Source organism: Trachypithecus francoisi, unplaced genomic scaffold (genome assembly GCF_009764315.1).
Source record: "Trachypithecus francoisi isolate TF-2019V2 unplaced genomic scaffold, Tfra_2.0 Lachesis_group13, whole genome shotgun sequence".
NCBI lineage: Eukaryota > Metazoa > Chordata > Mammalia > Primates > Cercopithecidae > Trachypithecus > Trachypithecus francoisi.
Genome location: NW_022681458.1, coordinates 40,254,438 through 40,279,410, shown reverse-complemented (window position 1 = coordinate 40,279,410; position 24,973 = coordinate 40,254,438). Strand labels below are relative to the sequence as shown.

Here is a 24,973-nt window from a genome sequence, read left to right as displayed (position 1 = left end):
CGGGGCCCATGGTTGGCATTTGGACGTAGGGATGAAGAATAAAATAAGGCACAGTATTAGTATAGGAATGAGGAATGGAAGCATTTGTTGGAATAGGGGCAAAACCCAGAAGGAAGGTCCCAGCAAGGTTGAGGAGTATGAGATAGTTAAGAAAATTTAGTAAGTTTGAGGCGAGTGGGGGAAAGCCAAACTGATTTCCACTGATTGCTTTCGGTAGGGGCCCCTTTTAGCTGAGAATGAGGAACCAGTGCGCAGAGTAGTTGTTGGCCAGGCAGCAATTAAGGAGTGGAGTTTTTGTGGAGTGGATGGCTTTCCGCTTACTCCTACTACAGAGATATTGGATGGAAGGCTAGGTCCAGAGAAGGACGGCAAAACAGAATAGGTAGCCTCGCTGTTGATTAAAAAATTGGTTGGTCTTACCCGCTACCAGGAGAGTTACCCGCGGCTCGGCGAGGGTGATGGGGGTCCCCGAGTCTCGGCACCTTCAGTTGTCGTCGTCTAGATGTAGGAGCTGGAAGGAGCTCCCAGGATCCTGGGAAAGGGGGTCACGTGGAGACGCAGCACCTGTTCTCAGGGTGGGGCAATCAGACTCCCAGTGTCCTCCCTGCTGGCAAGCAGGGCGGGGGGTTGCTGGTGGACGAGGGTTAGGACATTCACTGGTCCAATGTCCTGATGCCTTGCACTTATAGCAAGGCTGCGTTGGGGCTCGGGGACCTTGCGGACACCTGTTGGCATAGTGTCCTGCTTTGCTGCACTTATAGCAGGCTCCTTTTGTAGCCTTGGAGTCTGCGGAGTGTGTACTCTCTGGCCTGGGGTTACAACTGGGCTGTAAAGCCGCTGCTAGGAGCTGTAACTTCTGTTCAAGGCGAGCTTGCCGTCTCCTCTCTGGAGTTATAGACCTTAAAGGCTAATTTAACCAGGTCTTGTATTGGTGCCTGAGGACCATCCTCTACCTTTTGAAGTTTCTTACGAATGTCAGGAGCTGATTGAGAAATGAAATAAGACGCCAAAATAGTGGCCCCTGTGGGGGAGGCCAGATCTAACCGGGTATACTGGGTTAGAACCTCAGTCAGTTTAGGGTAGAGGTTAGGATAACCTGGAGGTCATGCCAAGTTAAGTCATAGGCCTGACAAAGGTATCTAAATTCCTTTATGTATATGGTAGGATTAACTGAGAAATTGCCTAAACGCTTCTCAATTTTGAAAAGATCGGCCAATGAAAAAGGGACATGTACTCTGACTACCCCCTCTGCCCCAGCCACCTCTCACAAAGGTGCTAACACTGTAGGAGGGTGTGGGCAGAGATAGGGGACTCAAGACAGCCAGTTGGGCGCCCCGAAGGAGGCACGGGACCGAGTGGATTACTAGTAGATAAGGAGGAGGAAGGAGGAGTCTGGGCAGGAAGGGAGGGGTTGGAGAGAGAGGGGAGAGAAGGAGGAATATAGGGCAGGTCGGGACGAGAGCATAAGGCCCAAAGCCTTGTACGTAATTAATTTCGGACCACTTGCCTAGCCGCTGGCAGAAATTGCTGAGATTGATCACACCACAGTGGAAAGGAAAATTAACCGCTTCCTCCTAAGGTCTTGTTCAAGCTGTAAGGTTTTTTAAATTGGCTAGGACGCACCCTAAGGGGGTGCTCTTTGGAAATTTGAACTGGGGGTTTCCTGTTTGTTTCCTCTTTACTTACACAATGGACACAATGGAAATGGAAATGGATCCCTGCCTGGCTTCAAAGCGTCCTTTGGAACCAGCAGAGACAAACTGGAGGCTCTTGAAGCCAAAATGGAGATTACCTTCAGGCGGACGTCTCCGTCCTGAACGGGTCTCCCGAGCCACTTGGTGGCTCCAAATGGACCTCGGACCTGCGCAGGATTTCTGGCCGAGGGAGGTAAAGAGGAGACAAGGGCACTTACCCCAGAAAGGCCGTGAGAGTGAGGGAAGCGGGTCTCAGGTCCTGGTCCGTCTGCCGCGTGGGAGCAGGAGGAGGTTCCTCAACCCTTAGAGGCCTGAGGAGGGGTCTCCTCCGGGGTCTTCGGCACCAACTGATTTGTTTTTCTAAGACCACCAGAGCGAGCACAAAAGAACCAGCGAGTAGGCAAGGCTAAAAGCAAAACTGCAGAGGGGGTAGTCAGAGTACATGTCCCTTTTTCATTGGCCGATCTTTTCAAAATTGAGAAGCGTTTAGGCGATTTCTCAGCTAATCCTACCATATACATAAAGGAATTTAGATACCTTTGTCAGGCCTATGACTTAACTTGGCATGACCTCCAGGTTATCCTAACCTCTACCCTAAACTGACTGAGGTTCTAACCCAGTATACCCGGTTAGATCTGGCCTCCCCCACAGGGGCCACTATTTTGGCGTCTTATTTCATTTCTCAATCAGCTCCTGACATTCATAAGAAACTTCAAAAGGTAGAGGATGGTCCTCAGGCACCAATACAAGACCTGGTTAAATTAGCCTTTAAGGTCTATAACTCCAGAGAGGAGACGGCAAGCTCGCCTTGAACAGAAGTTACAGCTCCTAGCAGCGACTTTACAGCCCAGTTGTAACCCCAGGCCAGAGAGTACACACTCCGCAGACTCCAAGGCTACAAAAGGAGCCTGCTATAAGTGCAGCAAAGCAGGACACTATGCCAACAGGTGTCCGCAAGGTCCCCGAGCCCCAACGCAGCCTTGCTATAAGTGCAAGGCATCAGGACATTGGACCAGTGAATGTCCTAACCCTCATCCACCAGCAACCCCCTGCCCTGCTTGCCAGCAGGGAGGACACTGGAAGTCTGATTGCCCCACCCTGAGAACAGGTGCTGCGTCTCCACGTGACCCCCTTTCCCAGGATCCTGGGAGCTCCTTCCAGCTCCTACATCTAGACGACGACAACTGAAGGTGCCGAGACTCGGGGACCCCCATCACCCTCGCCGAGCCGCGGGTAACTCTCCTGGTAGCGGGTAAGACAATCAATTTTTTAATCAACAGCGAGGCTACCTATTCTGTTTTGCCGTCCTTCTCTGGACCTAGCCTTCCATCCAATATCTCTGTAGTAGGAGTAAGCGGAAAGCCATCCACTCCACAAAAACTCCACTCCTTAATTGCTGTCTGGCCAACAACTACTCTGCACACTCGTTCCTCATTCCCAGCTAAAAAGGGCCCCTACCGAAAGCAATCAGTGGAAATCAGTTTGGCTTTCCCCCACTCGCCTCAAACTTACTGAATTTTCTTAACTATCTCATACTCCTCAACCTTGCTGGGACCTTCCTTCTGGGTTTTGCCCCTATTCCAACAAATGCTTCCATTCCTCGTTCCTGTGCTGATGCTGTGCCTTGTTTTATTCTTCATCCGTGCGTCCAAATGCCAACCATGGGCCCTGACCTTGACGACGCCCCTTAACAGCAGGAAGTAGCCAGACAGACCACGGCGCCCCTTATCACTATTACCAATAAAAGGTTGGAATGTTTTGACGAACGGAGGCAAGATGGTGCATTTCCGGGTTTTTCATCACCAACTTTTCCCCGTGTGCGCGAGGATGCAGCTGGCGCCCGGGAAGGTGCAGACCAACCAGGCATGCGCCAGGTGATGTCAATCTGAAGAGATCAAGATTTACCTGGTGGCACACCTGCGGCGCCTCCCCCCCCGCCCCCCGACGCGTCCGTGCCCCGCCTATTGCCCTTCCACTCCTAGAAAAGCCACTCCGGGCAGATGCACGGGGCGGGCTTCCTCAGCCCCTACCTTTGTCGGGACTGCATTAGGAACTCTGCCCGAGAGCTCTACTGGGTGACTCTCTCGGCCTCCTTTGCTGGAGGCCAACAGACTTCACCCCCATACCTTTTTCTCTGGAGCTAGATGACCAAAGAATAAATTTGCAGTTTTGCTTTTACCCTTGCCTACTCGCTGGTTCTTTTGTGCCCGCTCTGGTGGTCTTAGAAAAACAAATCAATAAGGATATTCTTTTACAGAGTTATTATAACACAATTATCAATGCCAGTAAAGTTATGTTAATACTTTCATCAAATCAATGGTCCATATTCCAATTTTGTCTGTTGAACCCAATAATGTCCTTGACAGTTTTTAAACCATCTAGTACAAAATTCCACATAGGATCCTATATAAATACAACATAAGGCTGGGTGTGGTGGCTCACACCTGTAATCCCAGCACCTTGGGAGGCCGAGGTGGGAGGACCACTTGAGGCCAGGAGTTCAAGGTGAGCCTGGGCAACATAGTGAGACCCTCTCTAAAAGAAAATAATAAAAATTAAAAATACAATACAATATTGTATTTAGTTGTCATGATCCTTTAGTCTCCTTTAATGTTTTTTTTTTGAAACTGAGTCTCACTCTGTCACCCAGGCTGATTTACAGTGGCATGATCTCGGCTCACTATAACCTCCACCTCCCAGGTTAAAGCAATTCTTATGCCTCAGCCTCCCAAGTATCTGAGATTACAGGTGTGCACCACCACGTTCACCTAATTTTTGTATTTTTAGTAGAGATGGGGTTTCACCATATTGGCCAGGCTGGTCTCGTACTCCTGACCTAAATGATCTGCCCGCCTCAGCCTCCCAAAGTTTTGGGATTACAGGCGTGATCCACCATGCCCGGCCTAGTGTCCTTTAATCTTGAACATTTCCACAGCTGTTATGACATTTAATTTCCTCTTTTATGCCATCGAGACTTTTGAAAAATGCAGTCACTCCTCCCACCTTTCATTAAATAGAATTTTCCTTATCTTTGGTACATGTGGTATTTCCTCATAATTAGATTCAAGCTGTACATTCTGGCCAGAATATCACCGAAGTGATGTTTGTGTCTTTCTCAGGGCATCCCATCTGGAGATACATCATGTCCATCTGCCCCCCTATTCGTGGTGCTAATTTTGATTATTTGGTCAAGATATTTTCTGAATATCATCACTCTGTAGTTAATTTTATGTAATTACTATTTTTTCCCCACACAATTAATAAGCAAGTGCTGGAGAGACATTTTAAGATTCTGTAAATATCCTGCTGCATATGAAAAGTTTCCCCCTAGATTGAGCGTCCGCTGATGATTCTTGTGTGATCCAGCGTTTACTATGTTGGTTGTAAAACAATGCTTTTCCGACTCCAGTATTCTCTCCACATTCGTAAGTTGGCTATCAGCATTCTACTATAAAGAAGGACCCTCCTTTCTCCCCAGGAAGGTGTTTTTGTTTTTTTAAATGAAGGAGACAGTGGAAACTGGCCAGATGACCTGTAGCTCTTGGAGTTTGGCAAAGGCTGGGCAAATGCCCACCTGAAGACTATGCAGGCAATCAGGACCTGACATAGCCGGGAGAGGCCTGCTCTGTGGCTCTGCCCTGAACCCTATTTGGCAGGTGGAGGTATTTAGCCATTTGAGGGAATCTCAACTTTGGGAGGGCACTTTGTAAGTGATCTTAAGAGATTAAGTACATCCTTAATTAAAAGAAATGGTAATACCTCCGCCTGCTTGCTGTGAGTTTGTTCATTTGAATTCCCCATCTCCCCTAATGGGAAATAAGACAGAATTGCAATTATTTATACAATCTTAAACTGACTTCTTTTCTCTAGGAAAATAGCCCTTGATTAAATTAATTCCAATCCTAGAAAAGCGCTTAGATATCTGATTGAGGTATTGAGGGAGAGAGGCTGCTCCCCTTGATTCTTTTACTGTAATCCAATTAAACCAACATTTATGGGCCAACTCCTTGGCCATAGGCATAGCTTCATTTAGAGAGTTGCAAACCCCTTCCCACCTCCCCACTCACCCAGAAGCTCTTTATTATTTTAATTAATTAATTAATTAATTTTTTTGAGATGGAGTCTCGCTCTGTCGCTCAGGCTGGAGTGCAATCTCAGCTCAATGCAACCTCAGCCTCCCGGGTTCAAATGATTCTCATGCCTCAACTTCCCTAGTAGCTGGGATTACAGGTACCCGCCACCATGCCTGGCTAATTTTTTTTGTATTTTTAGTAGAGACAGGATTTCACCATGTTGACTTCAGGTGATTGACCCTCCCGAGTCTCCCAAAGTGCTGGAATTACAGGCATGAGCTGCTGTGCCTGGCCATCCCAGAAGCTCTTTAAAATGTGGTTTTCCAGCACTGACATTTAGGATTCCCGAATTCTAAGTTAAATTGTCTGCTAAGTGTAAGTCTTCCCACCCACTTTTTCAACTAGTTTTGTGCTCAGATACTGACATGCATGTAGAAACACACACACACACACACACGATTCTGCTTGTTTACTGAGAAATTCAGTGGTTTCTAAAGGGGTGTGGCTCAGCTGTGGCCTCTGAAGCGCTGTGGTTCTGCTGACATGGGATGATGACTTGGCCACGGCCACATGCAGTTGGGGGATAGTTGTGGCAGTACTAGAAGTGCAGGGGGACTGGGACACAGCACCTCATATGTTTTCACAGACTTTTAGGGTTGGAAGCTGTCTCAAAAGTTATCTGGGCAGCCCTTTCCCTCTCTATCAAGTGATGAATAAAATAAAACTTGGTGAAACGTCTCGTGTTTCTTAAGCACCTGAGGATTTTTTTTTAATTTAAAAGAACACTGCCAATAATTAGGCTCAGTGAGAAGAAACTCTCATTGAATTTTAAGCAACATCTCCTAATATGTTTAAAAATTGAACTGATTTTTTTCTCAGCCCTCTGCAACCTCTGCCTCCCAAGTTCAAGTGATTTTCCTGCCTCAGCCTCCCAAGTAGCTGGGATTACAGGCACGTACCACCACACCCGGCTAATTTTTTGTATTTTTAGTAGACATGGGGTTTCACCATGTTGGCCAGGCTGGTCTACGAACTCCTGACCTCAGGCGATCCACCTGCCTCGGCCCCCAAAGTGCTGGGATTACAGGCGTGAGCCACCGTGCCCGGCCAAATCAGTGTTTTTTTGAGTGTGGCATAACGTTTTCCTAAGGAGAGGCAAGTCTCTTTATGGAGGAGACCTAACACCTGCCTCTTTATAAGGCCCTATTGGCCTCCTCTTGAAAACAATCAAAAGAAGTTGAAAGATGATTGAGTGTGGCCAGGCTGTGGGACATTCACTCACTCATTCATTCATTCATTCCTCTCTGACATAGAGACTTGAGAGGTGTCAACAGAGGATGCAACATTCTCAGGAGAATAAATGCAGATTAGACCTTAAATCTTTTTTCTAGTCTGTGTTCTGGCTGACTTTATCAGCCAAGGGAAGAACAAATCAAGGAAAGCCAGGGCCTGGAGGGGCTGGGCAGAGCCTGCTGCTGTGTCTACATTGCCCCTAGTTCCAGAAGACTCACTCAACTGCTGGACAAAACCAGAAGGCAGTCTGGCCAGGTCCTTGTCTGCCACTTAGAAGAAATCTAGGATTCTGCAGGAATGGAACAGTGGCTTATGAGAAGAAAGGCAGGAAGCCTTTTGGAAAGTGAAGCTAAGTCTCCTTTACATTTGTTCCCCCAGAGCTGGGGGAGCAAATTACAGTATTGTGCAGCTCTGAAACCTGGGGGCTTGAGCAGGGAGGCATCCGCAGCAACTTGGGGGTGACTTGTCAGTCCCCTCACACAGGTCAGGGGCAGCCCTTCCCCAGCACCTTAGTCAGGTCCCCTTGGGGGCTTTCTGCTGCAGGCTGACGGCTGAGAGTCATAGGGGGAAGGGGGTAATGGTGAATGGGGAGGAGGGTGCAGAAAAGACAGGGTCTTAGACTTTGTTTTAATTTTGTATTAAGTTATATAAAACATTAACATATGTCCAAAGTAGTGCATCCTGCCTCTCCTCCCCGCCTCGATTACCATTTTTATTTGTTTTTTGATTTATCTTATTGTTACTTTTGAAAAAAATCCAACCCATATCTTCCCTTTATTACAAAAGAGGTAGTGTACTCAAATACCATTTCATTTTGCTTTCTGCATATGACAGCTTCCCATGGAGAAGGGTATAGAGGCTGTCCTTGGCATTTTACTCCACTATGTGGACATCCCACAGTTTTTCAACCACTTCCTATTAGTGGACATTAGGCTGTTTCAGTCCTTAGTGCAAATAATGCTGCAATGAATAAGTACCCTTGAGCGTATGTCACACTGTATTTTTGCCAGTGCGTCTTTGTGAACCTTCTCCTTTGGATGGAGAGAGTTGGTTCTCTTCCCATTTCCTGCCAAAGAACTTTTTTTTTTTTTTTTGAGACAGAGTCTTGCTCTGTCACCCAGGCTGGAGTGCAGTGGCGCCATCTCGGCCCACTGCAACCTCTGCCTCCTGGGTTCAAGTGATTCTCCTGCCTCAGCCTCCTGAATAGCTGGGATTACTGGTGTTCACTACCATACTCAGCTAATTTTTGTATTTTTAGTAGAGGTAGTGTTTCACCATGTTGGTCAGGCTGGTCTCAAACTCCTGACCTCAGGTGATCCACCTGCCTTGGCCTCCCAAAATGCTGGGATTACAGGCATGAGCCACCACAACCGGCCCAATGACCTTTTCTATGACTGTGGATTAGATATCTGTCCTTCCCTGCATCAAGTCTAGTTTTTGTTCCTCATGCTAACTGTGTGAATTTCCGACGTTTTATGCCTTTTTTTTTTTTCTCAGCAGGAGGAGTCCTGGCAAAATAAGCATGCAAGGAGTAATGGTAGGTGTTTCTAATATACTTTTTACAACTTAGATCAGTATGACAGGGATAGACATATTTGATATATACCAAGGAATTCAAGGTGACTTGGAAGAGAGACTTTACAAATAATGAATAATTCATTTTTTATTCCAATTCAGGGCAAGACATTGAATGCATAGATTATACTTGGCTTTTCTATGGCAGAATGAAGAGGGCTGGGTGGTTTCTGCTCTGAATGCCTAGTATAGCAGATTCTAGGGACTGCGGGCGGCTGTTCTCCCTCCACCGTTCAGAATTACGTCACCCTCTGTGCAGCAGAAACAGCCCCCAGCAGGGCTGAAGCCTTCAGACCAGCAGTGACAGCAGAATGTGCAGTCTGGGCACGTGTCCTCTATGGAGTGGTGCCACATGTTGCTTCAGAGGGAGAGAAGAAGCAAGAGGAGGGGCTTGAGGATAGTGTGTTTAGTTCCCTGAATCCCTGCCCAGAAACCATAACCTTAGGAAAATATTCCAGAATCTACCATCAGGTTAAACTGCTTATGAACAAACAGGCTTTGGCGAAGTCTTTCTGTGGTATCGAAAGTTTGTCACAGACCATTCCTTATTTATTTATTTTTCTGGAAAATTATCCTTCAGAGTCCAAGACACACAGCTTTGCTAGCAATTTCTCTTTTTGCCTAACATGGAGGTTGTGTGCTATGATGTTGATAACATTGACCAGGTTACCATTATTAAGCCCTTGTCACATACTAGGCACTGTTCAGAGAGATTCCAGGGATTATGTCATTCAGTCCTCCAATCACTGGAGGTAGGTACTACCGTTATTCTTACTAATGATGAGGAAACTGAGACCCATGAAATCTAGTGCTTTGCACTGCAGCTAAAAGGCACTGCAGCTAAAAAGAAGCGAAGCTGGGATTTGAACCCAGCAGTCTGATTCCAGAGCTTACTCTTCTAAGAGTAGGCTCTCCCACTGTCTATTTATGTGAGCTCAGGTGACTGCTTCACCCCTCTGAAGAATAGGGCAGTTTCTTTCAGCTTTACAATTCTGCAGTTCCAAAATTTAGACGTGACTTCCCCTGGAGCATTACCTCTTCCCATGGTAAGGAGGAATTTATAGGTGCTCTGAGCCACTGAAGCTTGGATCCCTTTTACTGTGTTTTCTGATCTGGGGAATATGGACTTGCTCAGCCTGAGGACTGACCCTTAGCAGTAGTTAATAACCAATTCATGCCCCAGAGACAAGGACAGAGTTTGGTGGATTCTACTACAAATATTCTGTGAATGGAAAAAGAAAACTGTTTGACGTTACATTTTCCTGTTAGTGCCATGTGACAAATAACCCATCGCTGACTTTCTCTCTGTGACAGAATCCAGATGAATCAGGGAGTTGGCAGGAACACTTCAAAGCAGTGTGATCCTCAGCCGATGCCCAGCTGGAACTTTCTTTTTCTCTTTTTTCCTTTTCTTTTTTTTTTTTTTTTGAGGCAGGGTCTCACTCTGTTGCCCAGGCTGGAGTGCAGTGGTGCCATCACAGCTCACGGCAGCCTTGACCTCTCAGGTGATCCTCCCACCTCAACGTCCCAGGAAGCTGGGACTACAGGTGTGTGTCCCCATGCCCAGCTAATTTTTTGTATTTTTTTTTTCTAGAGATGGGGGGGGTCTCACTAAGTTGTCCAGGCTGGTCTGAAACTCCTGGACTCAAGTGATCTGCCCGTCTTGGCCTCCCAAAGTGCTGGGATTACAGGCATGAGCCACCGCGCCCAGTCGCCCTCTTTTTTCTTCTCGAGGTCCACCTAGCCTCTTTATATCCAGTGACATAAATGCTGACTCAACCCAACCATACTTGACCTGGAACCCTTGAGCTGATCCATGCGATCTTAATCAATTCCCCACCCAATCCCTGCCAGCAGCATAGTTTCCAACCCAGACAAAGCAACAAGGAATGCGAAGACACATTCTCTCCTATCAGGAAAGGCATGGTGGCTGAATTGTCTCAGTAGGGCCTTGAGAGAAGCATAATTCTCCAGAATTAGATGCGAAAATTATCAGTAAAGAAATCTAAGTGCTTGGGGAAGATATTTGGAGTCTGAGTACCTCTCTTTCTAGGTAACAGAGCCACAAATGGTGCACCAAGCCTGGTCTCCAGGGGGATGCAAGGAGCATCTGCTAACACTCTAAACTCTGAAACCAGCACAAAGGTCTGGATGGTTTCTTTTTTTTCTGTTTTTAATAAAAAAACTTTTTTTTTTTCCAAATTCAATCAAAAGGACGGTTTCTTTAGGGGCTCTCTCCTTCGGTTCCGGCCTTTGATGACTTTAAGGGCTCCAAGCTGTTTGTTTCCAACTTGTTTCTCCCTCTCTCTATAATTATCTCTGTTCTTCCCACCTTTTTCTTATCAATCAGAAGTGATTGATCTCTTTGACTATGGAGGAAATGCTATTGCACTTTGAGTCGTGCATACCCTTTGGGTTATTTCTGGAGAGGGGTAGTTTCTTTTCTTATCCATTGAAGCCACTTATTTTCTGCTTGGATAAAGATGTACCATGATTTCAAGGATGATTTTAGCTGCACAGAGGCTCTGCTAAAGCAGCTCAGCTAATTTGCCATCACATGCTGTTTACAATAGTCTTCAAAAATAATTGCACATATTTTTAAATTCCTACTGTGAATTTATATATTGAATTTTTATATTATATATTGAATTTTTAAAATTGAATATACAGCCATCTTTATATATATATGAATATATATTAGCCATTTTTATATATAAGAATATATACATATATAAATACTTTATATATAAGTATACTTTATATATACTTGCATATTAAGTATATAGATATACACACACACATATATATATTCATATATCTATAAAGATGGTGGTCTCTCTATATTGCCCAGGCTTGTCCTGAACTCTCAGGCTCAAAGAATTTTCCTGCCTCAGCCACCCGAGTACCATCATGCCAGCTTGTATATTATTTTTATACTCAGAAATAAAATTACAAAAGAGATTTCCCTTTTTTTGAAGGCATCAGATCACTCCAGAAGTGAACCATCTGAAAAAAATCTTTGATATTTATGTTGTCTCATGAAATCCTTGCATATGCTTTCTTCATTCGTGTTGCTAATATGAAAATGAAGATACTTTTGCATAAACCCTGGGTTTGACAATATTAATATACATATCCATTTTCTTAACTTTCATGATTGAGCTTCTCCAGCCAAACCAGGTGAAGTCTGAATTTTAATCAGAACCTGGTATTTCCCCTTGGAATTAATTAGCTAATTCCACACTAGGGCCAGGATCTTGAGGACTCTCTGCCTCTGATACTGGGAGTGGCATCCTGAAAGAAAGGAAGTGTCTGATCTTTAGTGCAAATGAGATTTATCCTTTGTCCTGGGCTCTAGGACTTAACAAAGAATCTTTGAAATTTTATTCAGATCACAATTATGCAGTAAAAGTGAGTTGCAGAGTGGTCAGAATCCCCAGTCTTTCAAATGTCTCTACTAAAAATACAAAACTTAGCAGGGCGCAGTGGCAGGCACCTGTAGGCCCAGCTACTCCGGAGGCTGAGGCAGGAGAATGGCGTGAACCCCGGAGGCGGAGCTTGCAGTGAGCCGAGATCGCGCCTCTGCACTCCTGCCTGGGCGACAGAGCGAGTCTCCCGTCTCAAAAAAAAAAAAAAAAAAAAAAAAGTGACTTTAGAAATAATGTGGCATAAATATTCCAAGGGGTTTAGACTAGAGTATAAAAACATGGTTTTGGACAGGCATGGTGGCTCATGCCTGTAATCCCAGCACTTTGGGAGGCTGAGGTGGGCGGATCACTTGAGGTCAGGAGTTCAAGACCAGCCTGGCCAACATGGTGAAACCCTACTTCTACCAAAAATACAAAAATTATCTGGGGGTGTTGGTGGGCACCTGAGGCAGGTGGATCCCTTGAATCTGGGAGTAGAGGTTGCAGTGAGCCGAGATCGTGTCACTGCACTCCAGCCTGGGCAACAAGAGTGAGACTCTGTCTCAAAACAACAACAACAACAACAACAAACATGGTTTAAACAACTGGCATGGGGAGATACATCCTGCTCTTCCTCACAGTGGACCCATTGGTATGGTTGGTTAGAAACATTTAAGGCCCTAAGATGAGGATTCCTACTAAGTGGCTCTATCTGTTCTTCAAGTGGGCACCTACGTACAGGATGAATCGGGACCACAGAGGCCTCTGTGTCATTGTCAACAACCACAGCTTTATCTCCCTGGGGGACAGACGAGGAACCCATAAAGATGCTGGTAAGAAAGTCTAGAATAGTTTATCAAGTGCAAATTGGGGATCTTAAAATTATTTTTTATTTTCACATTTTTTTCTGTGACTTTTATTTTCCATATACGTGTAAGGATGATATTATGTTTCTGAGCCTCTTGTATATCCCTGGGGCATCACCCAGTCTGCTAAAGAGTAGCAAGAGTCTTTGACTATTCACAATTCTGAATAGAGGAGTGCGTGTACTGGGGGAGAGCATGCTGGACTGGCACGAGACAACCTGGGTGTGAGCTCCAACTCCACCACTAACTAGGTGTGTGATCATGGGAGAGTCAAGAGACCTCAGCTTCTTCAACTGTGAAACAGGATGAAATGAAACACTGGCCACTGCCAATTCTCAGGACTGTTGTGACAACACTGGGTATTACATGATAGGAGATTCATTGTAAGATTTTATGGTTATGAAAATAAAAATAATCCAAAGCTTTAGGCTATTTGCTGTGCAATTTTTGTAACTATTAGCATGGTTTCATTTTTTTTTTTTTTTTTGAGACATAGTCTTGCTCTGTTGCCCAGGCTGGAGTGCAGTGGTGTAGTTGCAGCTCACTGCAACCACTGCCTCCCAGGCTCAAGCCATTCTCGCGCCTCAGCCTCCCGAGCAGCAGGGATTACAGGCCTGAGACACCACACCTGGCTAATTTTTGTATTTTTAGTAGAAATGGGGTTTTGCCATGTTGGCCTGACTGGTCTCAAACTCCTGACCTCAAGTGATCCACCTGCCTCGGCCTTCCAAAGTGCTGAGATTACAGGAGTGAGCCACTGCACCCGGCCTTGTTTCAGTTCTTCATTTTGTTTTGCATTATTTTATTATTTCTCCTTTCTCTCTCTCTCTCTCTCTTTTTTTTTTTTTCTTTTTTAAACAGAGATCCTGAGGGGTGTGTTCCAGTGGCTTGGCTTCACAGTGCATATATACAATGATGTGACGAAAGTGGAAATGGAGGAGGTCCTGCAGAAGCAGAAGTGCAATCCAGCCCATGCCGATGGGGACTGCTTTGTGTTCTGTATTCTGACCCATGGGGAATATGGAGCTGTCTACTCTTCGGATGAGGCCCTCATTCCCATTCGGGAAATCACGTCTCACTTCACAGCCCTGCAGTGCCCTGGACTGGCTGAAAAACCTAAACTCTTTTTCATCCAGGCCTGCCAAGGTGAAAAGATACAGCCTTCCAAATCCATCGAAGCAGATGCTCTGAACCCTGAGCAGGCACCCACTTCCCTGCAGGACAGTATTCCCGTCGAGGCTGACTTCCTACTTGGTCTGGCCACTGTCCCAGGCTATGTATCCTTTCGGCATGTGGAGGAAGGCAGCTGGTATATTCAGTCTCTGTGTGATCATCTGAAGGTCTTGGTCCCAAGGTGAGAGTTCTTTTTTTCCTTCCATTTTTAATTAATTAGTTTTATTTATTTTTTATTTTACTCTCATTCAACACCTTTGGTAAGGGTGAGAGTTCCAAATTGTTCTATCCATGTACCTGTTCATCCATCTGCCTACCTTTCTGTTTATCTATTTATCTATCCATCCATCCATCCATCCATCCATCCATCCATCTAGCAACCTTGTATTGAGTACCAGCCTGGACCTGGAAAGGGAGATAGAGTTAAAAAAAAAAAAAAGACAGGGTCATTGCCCTCAGGTTGCTTACAAGCTAGAGGGATAGACAAACAGATGGGGAAGGGCATCCCCAGCTGGTAAGTGCACATTGTGAAGTATAGGTGTTATGGGAACATGCAGAATGACTACCTTGCCCAGATTTGAAGGATCAGAGGAGGCTTCTAGAAATGACAAATAGATATTAGGTAAAGAATCAGGTGAAAGATGTGCTGGGCAGAGGGAGCAGCGTGAACAAAAGCATGGGGGCCTTTTATTTGTTCCTTTGTTTATTTATCACTCACTCCTATTTCCTGAGCACCTAGGTGCTATCTTTGGCGTTCTGTTTGCCACTGCTCTGACAGCTTGCCTTCTGTCTTTGCCACATGCTCTCCTCTTGGCAGCTTTAGCTGCCCATGGAGGCCATGGGCACCTCCATGAAAACATCTCCAAAGTTGCCATCTCTGGCCCACTCATCTCTGAATTCCTGGGGGGCAGAGACCCTGTTTCATTTAACTTTATATCCTCAGCCCCTGACCTGATATATTGTGAGCTTGTTAAACATTTGCTGGGCCAATGAATGACTTGCTTGAGCCCATCTCATTAACAGCCCGCTAGATATCCTACCTCTGTTTAGCCCTTGGACCTCACATTAAGCATACATGTTTCTGAGCTCATCTTCCCAGCCTTCTCCAGGAGCTTCTGAATTTCCATTTGAAGGAATGGCCGTAGTGCTCTTCTGGGAATTCAGGATTGGAGTCTTGAGTCAACTTTGCTTTTCTCTCTTCTTTACCAGCCCCTCCATCCTCATCACAGACATCAGAGGCTAATGTCTATGGCTTCAGTAACAAGGCAATATTTATTGAGGTCATACTATGTGCTTACTGTACTGGGTACCGAACTGGGGGCTGGAGGTGCAGCTGTGTACAAGAGAGACAAAATCTGCTCTCCAGGGAGCTAAAAGTCCAGTAAAGGAAGGACAGATAATAAAAATATGTGAATATTTAAATTATTATTATTTTAAAATTCAACAATATTAAAAGGAGACAGTATACATGCATGATTAAGCAATGTCTAGTTTTTTTTGGTACTCCAGAAATTTGTTTGTTATTTTTAATTAATATTTCATAATGACATATTTCAGGGTTATAATTTGATGTTTCAATACATATATGTGTTGTGTAATGATCAAATCAGGGTAGTGTATCCATCACCTCATGCATTTATCATTTCTTTGTGGTGAGAACCTCTAAAAGCCTCTCTTCTAGCTATTTTATAATATGTAACACCTTACTGATTGATCAATTGATTTAAATATGGGATCTCACCATGTTGCCCAGGCTGGTCTTGAACTCCTGGGCTCAAGCAATCCTCCTGCCTTAGCCTTATAAGCAGCTAGGGTTGTAGGCTCAAGCCACAGTGCCCAACTCAGAATGCCTTACTGTTAACCGTAGTCACCCCACTGTGCAATAGAACACCAGAGATTATTCCTCCTATCTAATTGTAACTTTGTACCCACTGACTTTGTACTTTGTACCCTCATCTTCCCTTCCCTCCTTCCCTCTCTCATCTCCATAATTGCTGTTTTACTCACTGCTTCTATGATATCAACTTTTTAAACAAAGATTCCACATGAGTGAGAACATGCAGATTTTTTTGTGAGTCTTGCTTATTTCATTTAACATGATGTTCTCTGGGCTCATTCATGTTGTCAGACATGTCAGAATTTTCTTCTTTTTTATGACTGAATGGTATTCTGTTGCTTATAAATATCACACTTTCTTTATCCATATATCCATTTTTGGACACTTAGGTTGATTCCATATCTTGGCTATTGTAAATAATGCTGCAGTAAATAGGGAGTGCAGATATCTCTTTGACATATTGATTGTATTTTCTTTGTCTGTATACTCAGTATGGGGATTGCTGGATCATATAGTATTTTTTATTTGTAATTTTATGAGGAACTGGCATACTATTTTCCATAATGACTGTACTAATTTACAATACCACCAACAGTGCATAAGTGTTCCCTTTTCTCCAGATCCTTGCCAACATGTGTTTTATTTTGTTTCTTTGATAATAGCCATTCTAACTTGAGTGAAGTAGCATCTCACTGTGGGTTTTTTGTTTTGTTTGTTTTTTAGACAACATCTCACTCTGTCAGGCTGGAGTGCAGTGGTGTAATCTCAGCTCACTACAGCCTCTGCCTCCCAGGTTCAAGCAGTTCTGCCTCAGTCTCCCGAGTAGCTGGGATTACAGGCATGTGCCACCACACCTGGCTAATTTTTGTATTTTTAGTAGAGACAGGGTTTTACTACGTTGGCCAGGCTGGTCTGGAACTCCTAATCTCAAGTAATCCACCCACCTCAGCTTCCCAAAGTGCTGCTATTACAGGCCTGAGCCACCGCGCCCAGCTGTCACTGTGGTTTTGATTTGCATTTCCGTGATGATTAGTGATGTTGAGAGGTGGAAGCGGGTAAGTAGGAAAACTCCCACCACAACTATAGTGCTAGAGTGAGGCAGGACTGAGACTGGGGTTGAGCCTTCCACAGCGGAAGGAAGTCAGGGGTGGAGGCCAAGTTGGGCTGATTTTCCTGCTGCTGCTAAGAGAAAACCAATTAATGGAAGAAGGTTGGGGGTAGGGTTAAGGATAAGTATTTGTTGAGGCTCTCATGTATTGGAGGACAAGAGGAATCATGCTGTAGCTAAAATTAAAGCCAATGTCACCAATGCGATTGTATAGAATTGCTTGGACGCTGCTGTGTTAGCATCTGCTTGACCATGTCATCAGCCAATTAGTAGAAAAGATATAATTCCTACGCCCTCTCATCTGATAGAAAGTTGGAAAAGGTTGTTGGCAGTAACTAGAATTAATATTGTGGTGAGGAAAATAAGTAGGTATTTGAAAAACTGATAAATGTTCAGTCTGACTTTATATATCATATTGAGAATTCTATAATAGATCAAGTGATTAATAGTGCTACTAGAATAAACATTATGGAGAAGTAGTCTAGTTTGAAGCTTAATGAGACTTTTAGGGTTTGGATTGTTGTTCAATATCAGTTTGAGATGATGGCGTCTAGGTCTGTACACACGAATGTTGTGGGAATGAGGCTAATGGTGAAAGTGCATGTGATAGCTGTTTTTACTTAGTATGAACATGAGTTCTTTTTGCGAGGGTTGATAAAGTTAATAATAATTGGTAAGGTTAAGGAGATTAGGTTATTATAGTAATGGAAAAATACATGATTATTACTTTTATTTGGAGTTGCACCAATATTTTTGGTTCCTAAGATCAATGGATAACTCTCATCCTCTAAACGTTGAGAAAGCCATGTTGTTAGGCATGGGGGCATGAGTTAGCAGTTCTTGCATACTTTCTCGGTAAATAAGAAGTTGCGGACTTCTATTATTAGACCCAAAATCTAAGGTTTTGATTAAACTATATTTACAAGGTGTAAGTCCTATAATAATTTTAGGATTTAGAGATAGTAGGAGAATTGGTGAAAGATGTGTAAATATTAGTATGTTTTCTAGTGTAAAGGAAGGTTTAATGCTGTTAATATAGTATGTTAGTGTTCCTCGTTGTGTTGTGACAAGTATATAGAGGGAATAAAGGGCTGTGATTAATATACTAAGTCCTATGAGCATGATAGTAATGTTTGATCAGGAGAATGAAGCCATTGTTACAAGGAGTTCTCCTACTAGATTAATAGTGGCGGGTAGGGCAAGGTTGGTGAGATTTGCTGTGAGTCATCAAAAGGTTATTAGTGGAAGTAATGTTTGACGTCTTCGAGAGAGTAATATGATTCAGCAGTGGATTCGCTTGTAGTTTGAATTTGCTAGGGAGAGTAGTAGGGACGAAGTAAGTCCATGGGTAATTGTGAGGATAATTGCACCGGTAACACTTCAGGGGGTTTGAATGAGGATAGCCACAACAAGTGCCATGTGGCTTACGGAGGAATATGCAATAAGTGACTGACTTTAGATCAGTTTGTCGTAGACAGATAGAGCTTGTCACAGTTATGCCTCATAAGGATAATATCAGGAAAGGATAGGCTATATGTTCTGTCAGAGGGTTGAGGATGAGGGTAAGTCGCATTATGCCATAGCCGCCAATTTTAGGAGCACTGCTGCAAGTACTGTTGAGCTGGCAATAGGGGCTTATACATGGGCTTTGGGAAGTCATAGGTGAAGTTGGTATAGGGATGTTTTTACTATGAAGGCCATTATTCATGCCAATCATATGAGATTGTTGGATCTGGAGATTGGTAGTTCTTGAGTATTAAATGTTATTATTATCATGCTCAGTGAGCCTGGGATATTTTGGGCATAAATAAGTATCATAAGTAGGGGGAGGGATCCCACTAGTGTGTAAAATAAGAAATATGTACCTGCATTGAGGTGTTCTGGTTGGTTACCCCATCAGGTGATAATAATTAAGGTAGGGATAAGTGTAGCTTCAAAGAGAATATAAAATACAATTAGTTCTGTGGCTGTAAATGCTATGATTAGAAAAATTTATAGGGAAATCAATATGGAAATACAGTTTTTTCCATAGGGGTGATTCACTGGAGAGGTGGTACTGGCTTGCTATAGTTATAAGAGGTAGTATGATATTAGCGGATCAGAGGAGAAAGTTAATGAGAAGTTGAATAGATTATCGTTGAATTGGTTAAAGAATAATAGGGCAATGAAGCTGATGATTAGGCTGTGGGTAGCCATATTGATTCAGATTATATAATTTTTAGAGAGTCATGTTATTGGTAGTAGTATAATTCTAGGAATAATTATTTTTAGCATTGAAGTAAATTTAGGTTATGTACATAGCCTAAATCATATGTGTTGGAAATTGAAACTAGTGAAGCAAGGCCTACCGTGGCTTCGCAGGCAGCAAATACTGGTAGAGTAATGGGTATGATATTTGCTAGGGTGAAGTATATATTTAAAGCTATAAGGGTATTTATGATGAATAATGATAATATTATTCCTTCTAGGCATAGGAGGGATGATATTAGGTGGGATTGATAGATTAATACCCCCAGAAGTGATATGATAAATGCTCATATGATACTTATGTAAATAGAGGGCATTTGGTAAGTATGTTCTATCATAATCTAATGAGTCGAAATCATTTATTTTGGCTTAAACTATTTACTTTTTTCTTATACCTATGGACCATTTGCATGTCTTCTTTTGAGAAATGTCTGTTAAAGTCTTTTGCCCATTTTTAAATGGGGTTATTTGTTTTTTTTTGCTGTTGAGTTGTTTAAGTTCCTTATGTATTCTAGATATTAACCCCTTGTGAGGTGTATAGTTTGCAAATATTTTTTCCCATTTTGTAGATTGTCTCTTCATTCTGTTTTTTTTTCTGTGCAAAAAGGTTTTAATTTGATGTAATCTCATTTGTCTGTTTTTGCTTTTGTTGTCTGTGCTTTTGAGGTCTTATTTTAAAAATCCTTGCCCAACCCAATGTCGTGATATGTTTGCCCCATGTTTTCTTGCAGTAGCTTCATAGTTTCAGGTTTTACATTTAAGTCTCATACATTTTGAGTTGGTTTTTGTATGTGGTGAGAGATAAGTGGTCAGTCTCACTTTTTCTGCATGTGGGTATCCACTTTTCCCAGCACTGTTTTTTGAAGAGATTTTCTTTTACCTATTGTGTGTTCTGGGCACCTTTGTCAAAAATCCGTTGGCTGTAGGTGTGTGAATTTATTTTTGGGCTCTATATTCTGTTCCATTGATCTACATGTCTGTTTTTGTGCCAGTACCATGCTGTTTTGGTAACTCTAGATTTGTAGTATATTTTGAAGTCAGGTGGTGTGATGCCTCTAGCTTTGTTCTTTTTGCTCAGCATTGTTTTCACTATTTGGAGTCTTTTGTGGTTCCATATACATTTTAGGATTTTTTTCCTGTTTATGTGAATAATGTAATTTTTTTGTTTGTTTTTGTTTTGTTTTGTTGTAGAGATAGGGTCTTGCTATGTTGTCCAGGCTAGACTTGAACTCCTGGGCTCAAGCAATCCTCCCAACTCAGACTCCCGAGTAGCTAGGACTACAGGCATTTGCCACTGCACTTGGCCTGTCACTGGTATTTTGATAGGGACTGCATTAAATCTGTAGGTCACCTTGGGTAGTATGGTCATTTTAACAAGATTAATTCTTCCAACCCGTGAACATGAGATATCTTTCCATTTATTTGTGTCCTCTTCACTTTCTTTCATCAATGTTTTATAGTTTTCAGTGTTTAATATTTAAATTAGTAATATTTTAATTGTTTAATATTTATTTAATAGTTTTATTTATTCAATTATTATTTAATATTAATATAAATAATATTTAAATTAATAAGAAAAAAATTAGCGAGGTGTGGTATGCACCTGTAGTCCTAGCTATTAGGGAGTCTGAAGTGGGAGGATTGCTTAAGCCCAGAAGTTTGAGGCTGTAGTGAGCTACAATTGCATTACTGCGCTCTAGCCTGGGCAACAGAGCAAGATCCTGTCTCTAACAAAAAGAGACAATTTCAGGAAGTGATCCCTGCCATGAACAAATCAAAACAGGGTAATGATAGCTTCTTGGTGCAGGTAATATTTCAGGTGAGACTAAGTGATAAGAAGAAAACAGACACAGGAAGATTTGGGAATAGAGAGCAGATGCAAAGCAAGATGCAGGAATTGAGAGCAGGTAGGGGCCTGTATCCCTTCCCTGAAAAGTAGTGAGGGTAAGGATGAGGGGATGAGGGTAGTCATACTAATACTAAAAATGATGGTCAGCAGAACAGTGTAGCCAGTGTTCTAAGTGCTTGACCCAGTATACATCCTTTAATGCTCTTGGCAACCCCTAAGATGGGGACTGTTATGGTTCCTCTTTTAGAGCTGGGAAAACGGAGGCATGGAGCAGTGAGTAACCAGCCTAAGAGCACACAATGAATGAGTGATGGAGCCACAATTTAAAATTGAATCTGTTTTCAGAACCTGTGCTTGCTTCCAGTGATATGTATTGCCTGCCCTGAGAACGTTCTGCTAAATGCTATATGTCCTGCAAGTCCAGGCTCAAATGCTACCACCTGCATGAAGCCTTTTCTCTCCCTCCCAACCAGAAGTGCATTCTCCTCTGAACTTGCAGTGGAACCTTGACCTTTCATTTGGTGTCGACCACATTCTGCCTTGTGTTATGCATATTGTGTATATGCCATCCTTGGTAAATGTTTTATATCTGCATTCTAAGTGTTTAACTTCAGGAATTGTGTCATGTTTATCTTTGTATCTCTCCCAAGGCTACAGATAGAGAGGGCATTGTTGGTATCTGTGGCATCTGCTGCTTATTTGTTGATCTAAGACCTGGTACATGGTACCTGGTGTCTTTTCTAAGACCTGGTGTGTGGTTTCTACCTCCTGATTGAAAAAAGTTTCTTCTCTGGGCCAGGCACAGTGGCTCATGCCTGTAATCCCAGCACTTTGGGAGGCTGAGGTGGGCGGATCACCTGGGTCAGGGGTTTGAGACCAGCCAGTGCAAGCAATATGGTGAAACCCCGTCTTTACTATTAGCCGAGTGTGGTGGCAGGCACCTGTAATCCCAGCTACTCAGGAGGCTGAGGCATGAGAATCACTTGAATTCAGGAGGTGGAGGCTGCAGTGAGCTAAGATCGTGCCACTGCACTCCAGCCTGGGTGACAGAGTGAGACTCCGTTAAAAAAATAATTGTTTTATTTTTTGTTGCAGACAGGAAGACATCTTATCCATCCTCACTGCTGTCAATGATGATGTGAGTCGACGAGTGGACAAACAGGGAACAAAGAAACAGATGCCCCAGCCTGCTTTCACACTAAGGAAAAAACTAGTATTCCCTGTGCCCCTGGATGCACTTTCATTATAGCAGAGAGTTTTTGTTGGTTCTTAGACCTGAAACCAATCATTGGCTGTATCCTCCAGCGTCCTGCCCGGCACAGGAATCGGTGGTCTCACCTGGCATTCTAGAAACAGGAAACACCCTGTTTTCTGACACAGTCAATTCTGATTTTCTTTTTCTTTTGACAAGTTTAAATGTTAGAAAACACTCTTTTTTTTGGAGACAGTCTCATTCTGTCACCCAGACTGGAGTGCAGAGGGGCAATCCCAGCTCTCTGTAGTCTCGACCTCCCGGGCTCAAGCTATCCTCCCACCTCAGCTTCCCAAGTAGCTGGGACCACAGGTGTGTACCACCATGCCCGGATATTTTTTATTCTTTATTTTTTGTAGAGACAGAGGGATCTCACTTTTTTGCACAGGCTGGTCTCAAACTCCTGGACTCAAGTGATCCTCCCACCTCTGTCCCCAAAATACTGGGATTATAGGCACAAGCCACCATGCCTGGCCAGAAAACTTTCCTTATTGAAGACTTGGATTGTAGCCTTGGTTTTGGATGTGTACCCTGAAGAGAGAGTAATTGATCTTAGTTTGTGCAGGTACTTTTTTTTTGAGACAGAGTCGCTCCGTCACCTGGGCTGGAGTGCAGTGGTGGGATCACTGTTCACTGCAGCCTTGACCTCCCAGGTTCAAGCGATCCTCCCACCTCAGCCTCCCAAGTAGCTGAGAATACAGGTGTGTGTCCATGCACAGCTAATTTTTGTATTTTAATGTAGAGATGGGGTTTCACTATGTTGTCCAAGCTGGTCTCAAACTCCTGGGCTCAAGTGATCCTCCCACCTCAGCTTCTCAAGGTTCTGGGACTATAGGTGTGAAATACTGTGTCTGACCTGGGGACCAGGGACATTTTAAGATTCCCTGGTGTTCAAAGAACCACGTTCTTAGGTTAGACTGAGCTTAGATTGCCTCTCTAGACAACTACCCCTTAGTTATAATTCTGTGTCCCCTCTGCACAGCCTTGAACATTGGACAATGAGGTTACAGTCCAGCCACCCTCTCTCTAATCTCCCCCTTCCTAAGACTTCTCTTCTGCATATCTAGTGAGGTGAAAATTTGGTCTATGCCAGGCCCATTTCCTGCTTTTGTGTAAGGAAGGTGCTCACATAGGAAGTTTTTATTTGGTTAGAGACAGGTTTCCCTGTAGGAAGATGATGGCTCATTTACACTCAGCTGCTCTGCAAGCAGAAACTTTATAACCTGATGTCATATTCCATGTTGGACTGGGTGCGGTGGCTCATGCCTATAATCCCAGTACTTTGGGAGGCTGAGGCAGGCAGATCACTTGAGGTCAGGAGTTCAATACCAGCCTGGCCAATACGGCGAAACCTCTTCACTACTAAAAACACAAAAATTAGCCAGGCGTGGTGGCGGGCACCTGTAATCCCAGCTACTTGGGAGGCTGAGGCAAGAGAATCTCTTGAATCCGGAGGCAGAGGCTGCGGTGAGCCAAGATCACACAACTGTACTCCAACTTGAGCAACAGGGCGAGACCTTGTTTAAAAAAAAAAAAAAATCAATGTTGGGGTTGGAACCTTTCAGGTACCATTGACAGAACACCCAATTCAAATTGACTGAAGCAAAGAAGGGAATTTATTGCCTCTTTCACATGGAAACCCAGGAGTGGATAGCACTGGCTTCAGGCAAAGCTTGAATCGGGACTCAATCTACAGGCCAGCACCTTTCTCTTGGACGGATGTCCTCAGGGTTGGCAACTGCAGTGTAGACTGCAGTGGACCGTCCCCACCTTGTCACTACTACTACACTTTGCTCCTCTGGCCTGAGGGACGAGGAGAGAGGCTGTGTCAGAGACTGAAGCTGTTCTCAGGGCTCTTCTTGGCAGAGGGGATGTCTGGCTTGCCTGAAGGGAGTGGCTCTGTAAGGATGCCTTGATGCTTTCTTCATTAAGATTTTGAATATTTTTATGTACTTGAGTTTTTCTTTTTCTTTTTTTTCAATTTCTAGAGGAACTTTTCTTTGTTAATTCCTGGAACTGTATTTTGAACCCTTGAAGGTGAGCCCTCATAGGGAGATCCAAAGTCCTGTGGTTAACGCCTTCATTTATAGACGAGGCAGCTAAGTCCTGGGGATGTGAACAACCTGCTGGCAGTCCTCATTTATAGGATTTTCCTTCAGCCAGATGAACTGGAATGGCTTGGGGCGTGGAAGGGCATTAGGAGTGTTTCATCTGATATGTGAATGCTCATAAAAAAATCTTAAGGAATGAAGAAAAACAATTCTCAGTGGTGCCTGCATTTATAATTATTTATGTGAAAGTGAAATTCGTGTACATTTGTTATAAGAATATTCACAAGAACACTGTTCTGGTCTCTGATTGTCACGTGGATTTGAATGTAGCTTGACAGAGGGAATGTCTAATCCATATTGACAGGGCAGGAGCACCGTCATCTCATCTCAGACAAACACTGCCACTTTAAGTTCCACTTCCCTTTCTAGCCTCATGCATTTCAAGGAAATCACTTCCCTTCTAACAGCAAGCAGCCAGAAAGAGAAGAGAGTAAAATACAGATAAGACAGCTCTGGCACAGAGGGAGGTTAGGGGGTGGGGAAAGTCT

General features: G+C 43.6%; 1 protein-coding gene across 2 annotated transcripts in view; it reads left to right on the top strand.

The window, feature by feature from the left end:
• Nucleotides 1-24,765, top strand: part of CASP10 (caspase 10) — a 44,157-nt gene extending 19,392 nt beyond the window's left edge. Inside the window, exons 6-10 of one of the 2 annotated variants that reach the window (XM_033231973.1) lie at nt 8,558-8,597; nt 10,689-10,780; nt 12,767-12,875; nt 13,770-14,262; nt 22,218-24,765. In XM_033231973.1, the coding sequence (XP_033087864.1) occupies nt 8,558-8,597; nt 10,689-10,780; nt 12,767-12,875; nt 13,770-14,262; nt 22,218-22,371 (888 nt within the window). In that variant the 3' untranslated portion in view covers nt 22,372-24,765. Of the gene's footprint in view, nt 1-8,557; nt 8,598-10,688; nt 10,781-12,766; nt 12,876-13,769; nt 14,263-22,217 lie in introns of those variants that run through there. The other variant, XM_033231974.1, reaches the window with a different exon arrangement.
• The last annotated feature ends 208 nt before the right edge of the window (nt 24,766-24,973 follow it).